This window comes from Cenococcum geophilum (genome assembly GCF_001692895.1).
Source record: "Cenococcum geophilum 1.58 unplaced genomic scaffold K441scaffold_14, whole genome shotgun sequence".
In the NCBI taxonomy this organism is placed as follows: domain Eukaryota; kingdom Fungi; phylum Ascomycota; class Dothideomycetes; order Gloniales; family Gloniaceae; genus Cenococcum; species Cenococcum geophilum.
This window is the reverse complement of record NW_027137572.1, coordinates 2707782-2721392: the sequence shown is the minus strand read 5'-3', so window position 1 is coordinate 2721392 and position 13611 is coordinate 2707782. Positions and strand designations below refer to the sequence as shown.

At 34.8% G+C, this 13611-nt stretch overlaps 2 protein-coding genes across 2 annotated transcripts; both read right to left on the bottom strand.

Moving 5' to 3' along the window:
• Positions 1 to 1683: 1683 nt before the first annotated feature.
• Positions 1684 to 2748, bottom strand: K441DRAFT_676202 (uncharacterized protein; the record flags this gene model as incomplete). Its single annotated transcript, XM_067650930.1, has 1 exon — positions 1684 to 2748. The coding sequence occupies one exon, from the start codon at positions 2746 to 2748 to the stop codon at positions 1684 to 1686; it is 1065 nt and encodes a 354-aa protein (XP_067505811.1).
• A 120-nt stretch (positions 2749 to 2868) lies between these two features.
• K441DRAFT_503944 (HET-domain-containing protein) lies at positions 2869 to 3640 on the bottom strand (the record flags this gene model as incomplete). The annotated part of the gene is made up of 2 exons (XM_067642039.1): positions 2869 to 3370; positions 3417 to 3640. Coding segments are annotated over 2 exons (726 nt in total), but the record flags the coding sequence as incomplete, so codon positions are not given.
• Between the last annotated feature and the right edge of the window lie 9971 nt (positions 3641 to 13611).

Genomic DNA, 13611 nt, shown 5'->3' with positions numbered 1-13611 from the left:
ATTTATATAGAGGTAAGCCGTCTTTAGTTAACACATAGTTATAGATTTATAAAAAGTGTAAGCTTTTGCAGTGTGTGGGAATTGAACGAGCAACTTGATTGTAAATCTATGGAAATCAAGTGGTATAAATACATGAGGAAGGTGTAAGAAATAAGATGAAAGGGGATACCAATGCGTAGCTAAAACAGGGTGATACGCAGTCGAGACAGGGTCGTGTTTTGGTAGGGTATTAGTACCGGTAGTCGGTTACAAAAAGGCTCTAAACTTTAGCCACTTAATAATTGTATAAGGAAGATTCTAGGTAACGATTAAGTATATAAGGGCGTCTATAAAGGCCTTCTTGTCTACTACCTCTTATAGAATCTTTAATGTTTTTAGATCTTGCCTAGTTGCTATAGCTTTAGCCTGCTTATTAAACAATACGGTAAGTATCCTATGCGCTGTTAAGAAAGGTTGTTTGGTAAGCGAACCAACCAGATAATCTAGATTTAACGTAGTCTTGGCCAAATTAAGCCGTAGATTTGATTAATCAATTATAACGCAATATCGCGATAATAAAGCTCGAACTTGATATATATTTTATTAGTCAGGTTAGACAAGATCTTCATCATTAGAAGAATACTTATGACCCATTGTGATAGTTTAATTGAGGTAGAAAGCTATCTGGATACTATGGTTGAGCCGATTTTTGATGTTTTGGTGTTCGCGCACGGGCCATATTTCCTAAACGACCTGATAGCTTCGGTATTAATATTAGCGTCGGATCGCTTTAGTCAGTAAGGATTCTATATAAGTTTTTTAGGTAATAACGGAAAGCAGTAGCACTAGAGAGAGGCTTTACAACACCTTGATCTGAGCACCGCTTGCAGTAGAAGAGCTCTTGGTTAGTTCCCTCCTAACTAGTAAGCCTTTAGAGGCTCATCAAGTGCGTGTGCCCAAAGAGTCTCATCCTTACGCCCACGCCATCGTTTTATAGGTGGTATACCAATCTCATAGTAAGGATCCTCGCGGGCAGCCGTCACACTATCAAACTCACGTGAATCGTGATCACTAAGTGTTGAACTGGTAGCGTCTTCTTCTCAAAGTCGCTTTTAGGTGGCAGTTAGGCTACGGGTGTCGGCTGGGAGGGGTATGGCTTAGGAAGTAGGTGGCGAAGGTAAGGCAAATCAACGGTGGATAAAATGGTAAGGGAAGTATACTTACGACGCGTTATAGACGCTAGCCCTTCTGTAAGCCCGCAGAGACGTATATTGTATGTATTTTAATTAGTTTAGAGGCGTGCACAGGTATATAGAGCACCTCTGGCGATGATCGCGATAATCGTCAAGATTTACTCAACACCACTACTTGGTGGTCTTACCGCGGGTAATTATATAGTTATATATATATAACATAATCAGCAGGTGCGATTATAATTAGGTTAGTTATGTTCCTGATAACATAACATAATCATAACTAACTAGCTGATTATTGCCATCACTGCATGTACATGTTGACAATACGAGCGATACCTACGATACATCAGGATATAGAGAAATGAGGAATTAAATTTTGGCGAGAGCATCTCTCGGAGCGCGAAGTTATGATATCGTTTTAGATAGGAACAGGGATGCTTAGAAAGACTGATGCTATAGATCGCTGAATACTTTGTATTAGTACCCGACGCTGAGCAAGAACGCTGCTTTAAACTAGCTGAGGTACTGAGATCCCACGTTGTATTAAACGATCTAAGTCAATTAGCTCAATATTTAGCTCTTTATACCTGTTATCCAAGTAGAAAAGTGATGCATAGGAACTGATTAACGCAACCAGCACATATCGACCGTCAGCCAGGGGCCCTAAAACAGCCTGATACTCCCACTGGCTAAGTTGTTGCACAGGTGCTATCCCTGGAGTGTGGATGTCGAGATAGTCAGCAGTAAGCGAATGCTGATTGTGCGTGTGCATCTCACCATCTAATTCTTGGTAGACTATTTCATCTTTCGGTTTAAGATATTCGATTTCTTCTTCCGACGTGACGAAAGCAGCTCGAAGGCGAAGCGTACTAACGGTTCGAGTACCAGTGTCCATAGCGAAAAGGCCAATTTGAACAGCCAAGTGCGGCAGGACGGGTTCGAAGTTTGTTTCCGGGGAAGGAGTGAAAGTTAACAGGAACTGTCGACCCTCCTTTTGTAGATCCACAAGTAGGATCGAAGTTTTATCAGCGAATCGAAGGTTCTCCCGTGAGCAATATGCTTTCCTGAACTGGTAAGGGCCGTTATCGGACAGATTATTGCTGAGTACAATCAGAAGGAGTGGTGAAGGCAACCCCTCCTTCTGTTCCTTGAATCTAAGGACCTGATATAATTTCTTGAAAGCAACAATTTGTTGAAAAAGTGGAAAGAAGTCTGGTATCAAAACAGCAAGTGATAGCCGTCCGACGATGTCTTCCTCCCACTCTTTAACCAGGAGTCCGAGGACCATGCGCGATATCTTGCAGCCGAGAATAACGATGGCGAAGGACGACGGCTTTCTGTGATTCCTAAGCAATGGCATTCTGATGCGAACTTCTCCGGCAACGAGAACAGGGGGATCTTGACCGTTTCCAGGCCAACGTGGGATCCGCTTGACCATTCCGCTGAACCGGAAATCCTCGGGGGAGTGTGCGAAAAGCCCACGGAGCATTGGCCGACGATGCTCGTACGCCGGAATTGCGTTATACATGAAATCTCGGGGTGACTTCGTATCCATGGGTGGCTTGTAATCCATTCCGAGCCTCTGAGGAAAATCTGGGTCCAGCTCATAACGAGTTTCGCCACTGATATCAGCTCCGACTCTGACGTGGTCAGGAATGAGCGTTTGCATGCCTACCAAGTCTTCCTTTAAACCCCATGCAAAAAGTGATTGATCCTGGCTGTTCCTGAGGATTTCTTCCTGCAGTCGTTGAAAAGCTCTCTCCCCTTCTCCGTAAAGTAGTGGCATATTGACGTCGAAGATGCCAAGAAGGCAGTACGCCATGTCTTCAACTCGTGTTGTCTCCCGCGTCGCGGCCCATGACATCTTCTCTGCCACACTAATCCAATCCAAGCCTTTTGTGCGTGAAAGGATGCCTTCGTCGATGCGAGTGACGTTTCTGAGAACGGATATCAAATCTTCATTATCTCCGATACGTGTCCATTCAGCCGAGTAGTAGACAACACTAGAAGGAGCTAATAGTTCTTGAAGCGTCCACCCACGAGTGAACCAACGACTCTTCGGCAGCGAATCGTCAAATCCATCATAAGGAACATCGGTGAGATAGGCATAGCACACTTTGGAGCGTGAATACCAGCGGAACATGGAGTTAATGGCCTCGGACAGCTCAGCGCTACTAGTCTTATCAATACAACAGCTAATATAGGTAAGAAAACGTCTAAAAACTAGGAAGCAGTACGTACGTATCCACCCAAGCCCAGTGTAGTCCATCAGCCAAAGCCTGCGAGCAGCAGTTTTGAATCTTTTTGAAGCCCTTCTTTTCCTTCAAGCTGCCAGCTGTACTGATCATATCCCGTAAGGTAACCTCTTCCTCCCCCCACGTATGCGAGAGGATGGCGTATGGAGGAACGTTAGCATCTCCAATAAACTCTTCAAGCTGCAGTGTCCGAGAATTGAGGAGTCGCATCTTGTTCAGTTGCTATTAATTCAAAGCGCCATCTTAAGCCAGTAATAGCTCTACCTCTCTGGAAACCGCCGGGTATGAAATGCAATGTCTTGAAGTGATCATGATGATCCTGCGGCCTCCGATTCTTGGACTTGAGGTTGTGCTACTGTAAATTTTTGCGATGATGCATATCCTAAAAGTCTTGGCGAAATAATAAATAAGGCTAAGTCAGGTACGGCTAGACCGGAAGCCAAGAGCTGCAGGATGGCCGTGCTGTGAATTTCTCGCATGCAAAAAGCGGAAAAGCGGCTGTATTTACCGATACATCTAACATGTTTCACCACTCACCGGCCCACTCACTTACTGGCCTACCTCCAAAAAATATATAAATTCAGCATTTCTAACTACTAGCAATCTTAACAGCTGGTAATTATTTTTTACTTCTAGTTAATAATAGCAAATTTCTAAGTTTTATTGACCCGAGTACGAGTGGTCTGTACTTTTAGGTGGTTAGGTGTTTAAATTTTCAAACCCCGCTAAGCCGGCTTTTAATTGGTTAGAAAAAAATATAGCGCGCGGTAAGTTGTGGCAGAATCTATGTAACGAACGTTAAAATATCCTTTTTTGGTTAATACCTTAATTAACACTACTATATACATTATAAACGTGGTAGAGCCTATTATAATTAAATATATTAGGTGCCATGTCTATAAGCCCTATATTAACTTTGTTAAAGATAGCCTATTAAAGAAGCTTTTAAAGCTATACTAGCTATATTAGTTAAAGGCACGTTTTCCCTATATATTACTTTTACTTTTACTTACTTTTCTAAAACTCTATATCTATTTTAAGAAAGTGGAAAGCTTTTATAGGGCTAGATTCTACTATTAAGAATTATTCTATAAGGCGCTAGCGAACTACTTAACCTAAAAACGACCCTAAAAACGCCTTCCTGCCTTACGGCTAGAACAGTTAAGATACCCCTAAAATAGCTTAACGGCGGAAGATAATTATAGTAATATAACGGGAGTACCGTATTCTTAATTAGTGGGGTAAAGCTTACTCGCCTACTCCTCCACTATATACTATAGATAAAGCTCTATATAGTAGAAGAGGCACTCTAAATAACCTAAATACGTCCTTGCCGGAACTAGCTTCTATACCTACTCTACTGCTAATACTACCTTCCTTATAGCAAGCTTCCTTGCAGTAAGCTCCTTCTTAGTAAGCTCCCTTTTAGTAAGCTCTAACTATAGCTATACTACTACCTGTTTTAGCTGTCGATTAGGAGTATACTATAGGCTAAATGTATAGAGACGTGCAGTTATTATAAGGAGCAGTAGTTCTAAATAGGCCTAGCTATAAAGGGTAATAATATAGGTATATGCAAAGCCTATATTAAGGACGCCGATAGCCTTAAAGATCTAACCCTTTCCCCCCTATTTAGTAAAAGTAATGGGCTTAATCTAGGGCCTGTTCCTGGCTTCTTACCTATACTTACTACGGTAGAGGAGCTTCTAATTACGCGTGTATACGTTTATCTACAAGTTATGCATATACGCGGCTATTAATATCGCTATACTAGTTACGTCTACTGCTTTAGCTAGAATATATTAAAGACTTAAAGGTAGCTACTATAGCTACCTGCTAAACTTAATATACTGGTCGTAAGGCCTATAGTAGTAGAGGGTGGCGAATACCTAAGTTGGCGGTTTACTAAGCGGTATACTATAAGGCGCTTTACTATATTACTATAGCTTTACTTTCTAAAGGTTAATTATCCTAATTATTGCGACGTTAAAATATATAGCACCTAGCTTACTAGCTTACCTAAAAATAACTCTATATTAGATTAGCTACCTTATATTAATAAGTTAGAGTCTAATAATTCTGCTCCTATATAATGTCCTCCTATTGTTAATCCTCTGCTTACTAAGCTTAGTAGTAATATACTAGATAGCGAATTTAATAACAATATATTGGATATTTTGGTCCCTAATCTAGTGCCTAACCTTAATAAATTGGAACCTTTAAGTCGTAAGGTTTAATACTAATAAGACCTATAAGGCCGTCGAAATCGGACTCTGCACCTGTACGTGGTGACGGCTACGAACCTGGTCTTCGAAGTTCAGATCCAGAGCCAACGCAGAGACGTCGCACAGCGTGCGGACAGGACCTGGTGGTGGTTGTAGGCGTTAAGGGCGGTGGTGAAAAAATTTTCGGATGGTGAGATCTTAAAAACCACTACTGTTAGCCCTCTATAATACAACAACTACTACACTATTCTCCTATCTAGGGCACCTATACGATCCAACATAGATGCGCAGTATTTAATAACATCCCCCTGACCTATAATTGAAAGCATTAATAACCTTATATTAATAAACGAACGAATAAATGCGAATAAATAGCGAATGAGCAAATATACGGCCCCTCCTAACCCCTAGGGCGATCGCCTATAGAGTATGCGGTTACTTACCGTTTACTACTAAATACCTAACAGCCTAAATTGCGACCCACGGTTTCCCTTATCTCCTTTTAACGGAGTAGTAACCCTTAAAAAGGGCCTAGCTAGGGCCTAGGTATAAAAGATACCCAAAGCACAATAATATATCCCGCGGTTAGTATTACAGTAGTTAGAACGGATGAATTCCCCTTACGCCTTTAATAGCTCTAGGGGGGGGGAGGCAAGGCGTATATAGTAATAGTTAATAAGAGATAGTATATAGGGGGTGGTTAAGATATAGGAGACGACGATAATAATAAAATATAGTAATTAATTAGCAAGGCCTAGCTAGGACGTAGTGAACCTTAGCCTTAGATAAGCTAAGGAAGGAAGCAGTGGTTCCTAAGGAGTTCGAATATTTAAGGAGGATAGGACGTAGCCGTAGACCTATAGGGCCGCTGCTATGGACAGATATAGCAAGTTAGGGTTTTTTATCCTACTAAGGTGGCTTATAGGGTTTTTCCTCCCCTAATATATCAGGGGTTTTCTTCCTATAAATTTATAAGTTTCCCCTATGTATAGAGTAGTCTACGTGGGCCGCATAGGATCCGTATTAGACGTTAAGCAATAAATGAATTAATAAGACCTATAAATAGGCCTAGAGGTTTTTACTATACGACAGATACCTCTCTCTAAGTAATTAGCTAGTTTTATTATACGCAGCGCCTTTCCTACTCTATTTCCCTATAGTAAAGCCGACTTTAATATGCTATAAAGCCGTATAGTTACCCTAGCTACGTCCACTAAGTATATGCTTAAGTATTAGGACGGTTGGTTTGGCCGCTACCCCTTATTTCGCTACTATGTATTTAATCGGATTATAAGAGAGCAAGCCCTTAATACTACCCGCTTCCTTTATAGCCAATTAAATAAGAATAGTCTATCTTTAGATAAGCTTAATAATCTTATAAATAGTACTAGGGATAATTAGGTTTTAAATAAGATTATATAGTATATATGGGGGCTTAAGGGTACTAAGCCTTACTAAAAGCAGAGAAATAAGCTTATACTAAAAATATTAAGAGTGGGTCTCTATTCTTTATAATTAGCGCTACTAATCTATATTAGTATAATCCACACTCTTATATACCTTGATTTAATAAATATAAGGCTACTAATAAGGCTTAGCGCTACTATATTGCCTCTTAGAATCTTAATAATAACCTATATATTGCTGCTTACTAGCTATATTACTGCTTTAATCTATTTAAGAAGCACGTGCTTATAGGTCTATTTAATAGCACTAACTTTTAGTCCTAATATAAGTGGTAGGTGTAAGGTAGTGGCTATATATATAGCTTTCTACAGAGTTTAATAGCCCTAAGGCCAAATCCGTTAACTAGTAAATTAAGGGCGGCTTTTACTAAGTACTAGGCTGCTTTTATATTTATAATAAATCCTAATTAATCTAGGCCTCCTAATCTTTAATATCCTTCTACTCTTAGCTATAAAGAATAGCTTAATACTAGTAAGCTTCTTATTACTTACCTTAATCGATTTTAACGGCATTATAATTATACTAAATTTTACTACTTAAGATTAAAGAAAGGCTCCACTAGAGTAAAGGAGTGCCGCTTTTACTTTCTACACTCTCTTCTGTAACGGAACCTTGTAGTAGGTACTACGATGGGCTTGTTAATAGGCTAGGTATATAGGTAATGCAAATTAAAGTTAATAACGTAATAATAACTAGTGGAGTGGTTGCCTAATAGATTAACTCTAATTATATTCTAAGAATCACTATAAGGAAGGAACTATCTAGGTAGGAACTAAGGGTCCTTAAATACACAACTATACTCCTATAAAGTCCTTCTTATACGTAATATACATGTGCTTTATCTACTCTGTTGTGAATTATACAGATCCTATAGATTATATAGATCACGTTATATAACCTTAGTTACCATTCCTCGTTATATAGCTCTATCGGCTCCATCCTGGACCGTGCCTAAATTAACTAACTAGCTTCTTCCGACTCTTCTCTAAGTAGTCGTAATATTGTACTTAAAGCGTCCGTAACATCCTCACAATAAGGCCGCTATATTAAAGGATTAAAATCTATATTACTAGACGTTCTATCTATAGCGTAATAATAAGCTTCTTAATAGCTACAATTTAGCTATAATACTGGTATAGATAGTAAATATTAATACGTCGCCCGCTATAAGTATATTAGTAATAGTTAACTATATAGGTAAATATTGCAGCAAGGAAGAGAAGAAGTTAACTTCCTACTAGGAGTTACTTTAATTAGTATAGCCGTATGCTAACAGTCTTTATACCTTTAGTTTAGTAGTAGCTAAGTTTATAAATAAGCTTATTACTAAACGCGATTAATTGGCGTAGGAGGTATACTATCTACTTTTTAATATTCCCCTTTTTAAAGTGTAACGAAGCCTTATAGGAAATACTACGGTAAACTTGTTAATGTGCTAGGTATATAGATATAGAATAGTTAATAACGTAAATATAACTAGTGGAGTAGTTACCTAATAGATTAACTCTAATTATATTCTAAGATTTACTATAAAGAAGAGAAACTATCTATAGAGACCGTGTGTCCTTAAATATATAACTGCTCCCTATAGTAAAGGGTTTAATATATTGGTATATTAATACGTTAGTACGTCGCATTCCTATGTTCCTATATTCCTATATTCCGAACTTATAATATAACTAGCCATGTAACTTAGCTACCCCTTATTTTATAGCTTAATCGGTTCTAGCGCCTCCTATACTATCTTAACTAACCTATTTATATCCCTTTTTAGTAGTCGTACTACTGCTAATATAAGGTCCGTAATACCATCCCCCTCCTCTTTATCTTTATCCTTAAAGATATCTCCTATCTCTAAGTTATCTATTAGAGGTATAACATTCCCATTTTTAATTTAGTAACCTTTATTATTTCTAATACCTTCTATTAGATCTTTTATGTCTAATTATTATAACCGGCTAGTAACGTTTATTCTTTCGCTTAGTAAAGTTATACCGTTCTATTCTTATTATATAGAGAAAAAGTTAGTATATATTGCAATCACAGCTCTATTTAGTTGCTAACCTTTTTCCTATACTAAGTATATGCGAGCGAATATATAATCTTTTTATAATATTTAATCCGTCTCTAACGCTAAGTATATATATTTTATTACCCTTTATAACTGTCTAGTTCTTTATCTAATTTACTCTAAGGTTACGCGTATTAATAGCGGCTAAAAAAACTAGAGAGTAAGCTAGCTGAGGCCCTTATTAAGGTTTAGCGTTATTTTAATAAGGCGTTTTAGGCTCTAAAAGCTTAACTAGATGCTTATACTTATTTAAGCCGTCTAGTAAAGGTATATAAAAAGGTACGCTTAAAGGAGTTACGTTTAGTAGAGTAAGGTTTATCTAAGCTTAAGGCTAAAAAGGCTAAAAAGGATTTTAATTAAGTTAAGGCGGAAATAACTAGTACGCTAGTAGTAGATCCCCTAGATAGCCTAGCTTGTCTATTACCTTTAATTAATCCCTTTATCTTTAGCTCCTTCTCTATATTACCTAACCCATTATCTTTTAATACTCTTATACCTTTCCTATAGCATTTTTTAGATTCTATAGTAGTTCCTAGGTAGTTTTATTATAGCCTATCTACTTAACCTTATACTATATTTTATTATTAATGTTTTTATAACTAATAATCCTTAAAACTTACTATTTATCTTCTTCTTATCCTTTATACGTATCTGCTTTATAGCCTAGTAGCTTAATATTCCTATATACTAGCTCTAGTATTATAATATACTATATAGGGTAGATCTTTATTTTAGCTAGTAGGTTTAACTTAAATATAACTAGTAAAATCTTTTATATAATTTTAAAAGGTCTTAGTCTAATACAGTCTAACTTTTTACTTAGTCGTTAACTCTTAAAAAATTTATATAGTAGCTATACTTTATCTCCCTCCTTAAGATCTAGTCCTTTAGATCTCTTAGCGTTATAGTACTTTTTTATTCTTTCTTATACCTCTTTTACTAATTCTATAAGGTCTACATAAAGATTTATTAATTTCTTTATTCTTTCTTTAGCTATACTACTCGTTTTCTTTACTTACTATAGTAATAACAATATTCTTAGCTTATATCCGTAATTTGCCTTAAATAGTAATATACCTATTCCTTCTTATAGTGTTATATTATATATAAACTATATAACTAGTAATAATAATACCTAATTATTTTATACGTAATTAATATAATATCTTAGATACTATTTTAATATCTAATTTAGTTTTTCTATCTATTTGTCCGTCTGCGGATAATATATAGTAAAAGTTACTACTCTAATTCCCTATTCCGCTAAGAATACCTTTTAAAATACTGCTATAAATCTTAGATCTCTATCTAATATAATCTTACTTAGTGCTTTATATTATATAAATACTTCTTTAATATAGATTCTAGCGATATCTTCTGCTAAGGGTTCTTCTGTATATACTATAAAGTAGCCCTATTTAATTAACTTGTCTACTATTATAAGAACTATATTATACTCTTATCCGGTAATAAGATCTCTTAACTTTAGTAATTTAATAAGAAAGTTCTATAATATAACCTCCTATAGTCTCTCTGGTATTTTAATAGGTTGTAGCCTTCTATATAGCTTATACCTTATTAGTTTATTTCTTTAGCAATCTAGATACTCTTTTATTACTTTTTTTTAGCTATACCCTAGATTCTGTTAATAATGTATTCTTCCTAAAGTCTTAATACTAAGCCTGTTACTCTATTATGTCCTTAAGTTATTTCCTTATAAAAGTCTTCTACGAAATACTCTACTATGCTTTTTAGGATATACTTCACTTTTTAATTTTCGTATATATCCATCTATAGATCTTCTAGCTATACTTCTAAGATTCTTTATACCTAAAAGCTCTCTAATATCTTATAAACTTTTTCTAGTTCTTTATCCTCTTAAGTTGCTGCTAGCTTAAGGTAATTATATCTAATTAATCCATCCTTATCTTTATGTAGTATTTCTCCTAATAGTTTCTTATTATTCTATAGTTTAGCCTTTTTACTAAGTATATTAAATCTTAAAATAGTATTCTATAAGCATCTCTACCTATCTAACTTATTTATAATTAAGTTCTTTTATTATTAGGAACCCTATTAGGTTCTTATAATCCGTTTTAACCATAAATAGTTTTTCTACGCCTTATAAGAATGCTCTCTATTTCTTAAGTACTATAACTATACCTAGCAATTCTTTATTATAGATATCGTAGTTTAACTCTAGTAGTATTATTTTCCGATTGTAATATACTACTAAATACTAAATATTCTTATACTTCTATAGCAAATATACTTCTAGTATAAAGTCTAATATATCTATTTCTATAACTATATCTAGTCCTAGTTAATAAAATTTAAGGATTAGCTTCTAAGTAAATAACTCTTTAAGTTCCTTAAATAACTTCCTTTATTTATCTCCCTATACCTATAGTTTCTCCTTCTTTATAAGCCTAGTAAATAGTTTAATATTCTTTAACTACTGTGCTATAAACCTCCTATAGTAGTTATAAACCCCTAAAAATAACTTTAACTATATTATATTCTCTAGTTCTTACTAACTTGCTATAGCTTTAATTTTCCTTAGGTCTATACTAATATAACCTAGTTTAATAATAAATCTAATAAAATCGATCTTTTTTATAAAGAACTTACATTTTTTAATTATTACTAGCATCTATTCTTCCTATAGTCTCTTTAAGACCCATTTAATGTGTTCCCCGTATTCTTCCTCCATTATTAAGTAGATAATAATATTATTAAGGTATTCTCCTAATACGCTATTAATTTATTTCTAGAACGTTATTAGTGCATTTATTAACCTAAATTGTATAACTAATAGTTTATATAGTCCTTCCTTTAACCTAAAGGCTGCCTTTTATTTATTACCTTCCTTAATTCTAATCTAATAGTATGCCTATCTTAGATCTATCTTTATAAAGATTTACGCATTACCTATCTAATCCTAAATTTCGCTAATTAAGGGTAAAGGATACCTATCCTTCCGAGTAATGCTATTTAACTATTTATAGTTAATATATAGCCTAAGCTTTCTATTCTTCTTTAGTATAAACAATACTGGATAACCTGCTAATAACTATAATAGTCTAATATATCCCTTTCGTAAGTTTTCTTAGATAAACTCCTTAAGTGCTTTTAACTCCTCTTAAGTAAGCTTATAAGTTAGAAAGAACCTTAAACTCGTTCCTAGTTCCAACTCTATCTTATAATCCTATACTATATAATCTGCTAGCTTTTTACTTTCTAGGCTCTATAGCTTCTTGCTATACTTATAGTATCTCTTTAGTATATAGGATAACCCTTTCTTAGTTTCCTTATATATTACTCTAACTTAATACTATACTAATTTAGTCTATTATCGCATTTTATATTCTTAAATATCTTAAATATTAACCTAACCTATAATCTAATTAATCCTTAGATTATATTCCTATAATTAGGGTATTCCTAATACTGCCTTATCTTGTCCTAATAGTAGGATATTAAAAGATATCTTAATTTGTCTTCCTTTAATAGTTATCTAAATAGGTCCTATTTTAAGATTAATAATCCCTCCTTTATAGGCTATTAAATCTCCTAAAATCGTTACTAATAGGTAAGGTTATTCCTTCTATCTATAATATAGTCCTATTTTTTTTAACTACTACTAATAAGATATAGTTCCTTATTACTATACTATCTATTAGTGCTTTAAACTGTTAATCTTACTAATTAACTTATAAATTTAGGTGTTATCCTTAAATTCCGTTAAGGGTTTAAGGTTCTACTACTAGCTCCTTCTAATCCTATAGGCCTTTACTTTTCCCAATTATTAGCTGCTTAATCCCTATATATTTAGCTTACTTTTTAGCCAATACCTAGTTCGCTTCTTATCCTTAATATACTATAGATATATATTTTCTAGGCATTCTCACTACTATTATTTGTCTAAGCATTCTTCCGTAAAGAATCTTCCTTGTTAAAGTATTGAGTCCCCTAACTCTTAAATTTCTATTAGATACTATCCGTATATATATTTAGTATTCCTATATTATTGCTCTTCTAGCGCCTAATATATCCTTACTAGGTACTTCCGATTCTTTTTTTTAGAGTTTTATATATTTTATATATATTATCTATATATATAATCCATGATAGCGTATAGTATACTAGGTGCTTTAGGTTAACTTTTAACTCGTCTTTATCTTTAAGTTTAAACCTTTACTATATTAATCTAAACGTCGTAACTTTGTTGGTAGGTACTAAGATATGTCTCTCACTTCTCTAGTCCTCTAGATCCTTTAATATTATAATTAAGGCCCCTTTAATATAACTTATTACCTTTTTTTATAATAGGGTAGTCCTAAATAACTCGTTAATTTAACTATATATAGAAATCTTCTTACTTATTATTATGTCGTTACCTATACTACTTTTAGTAC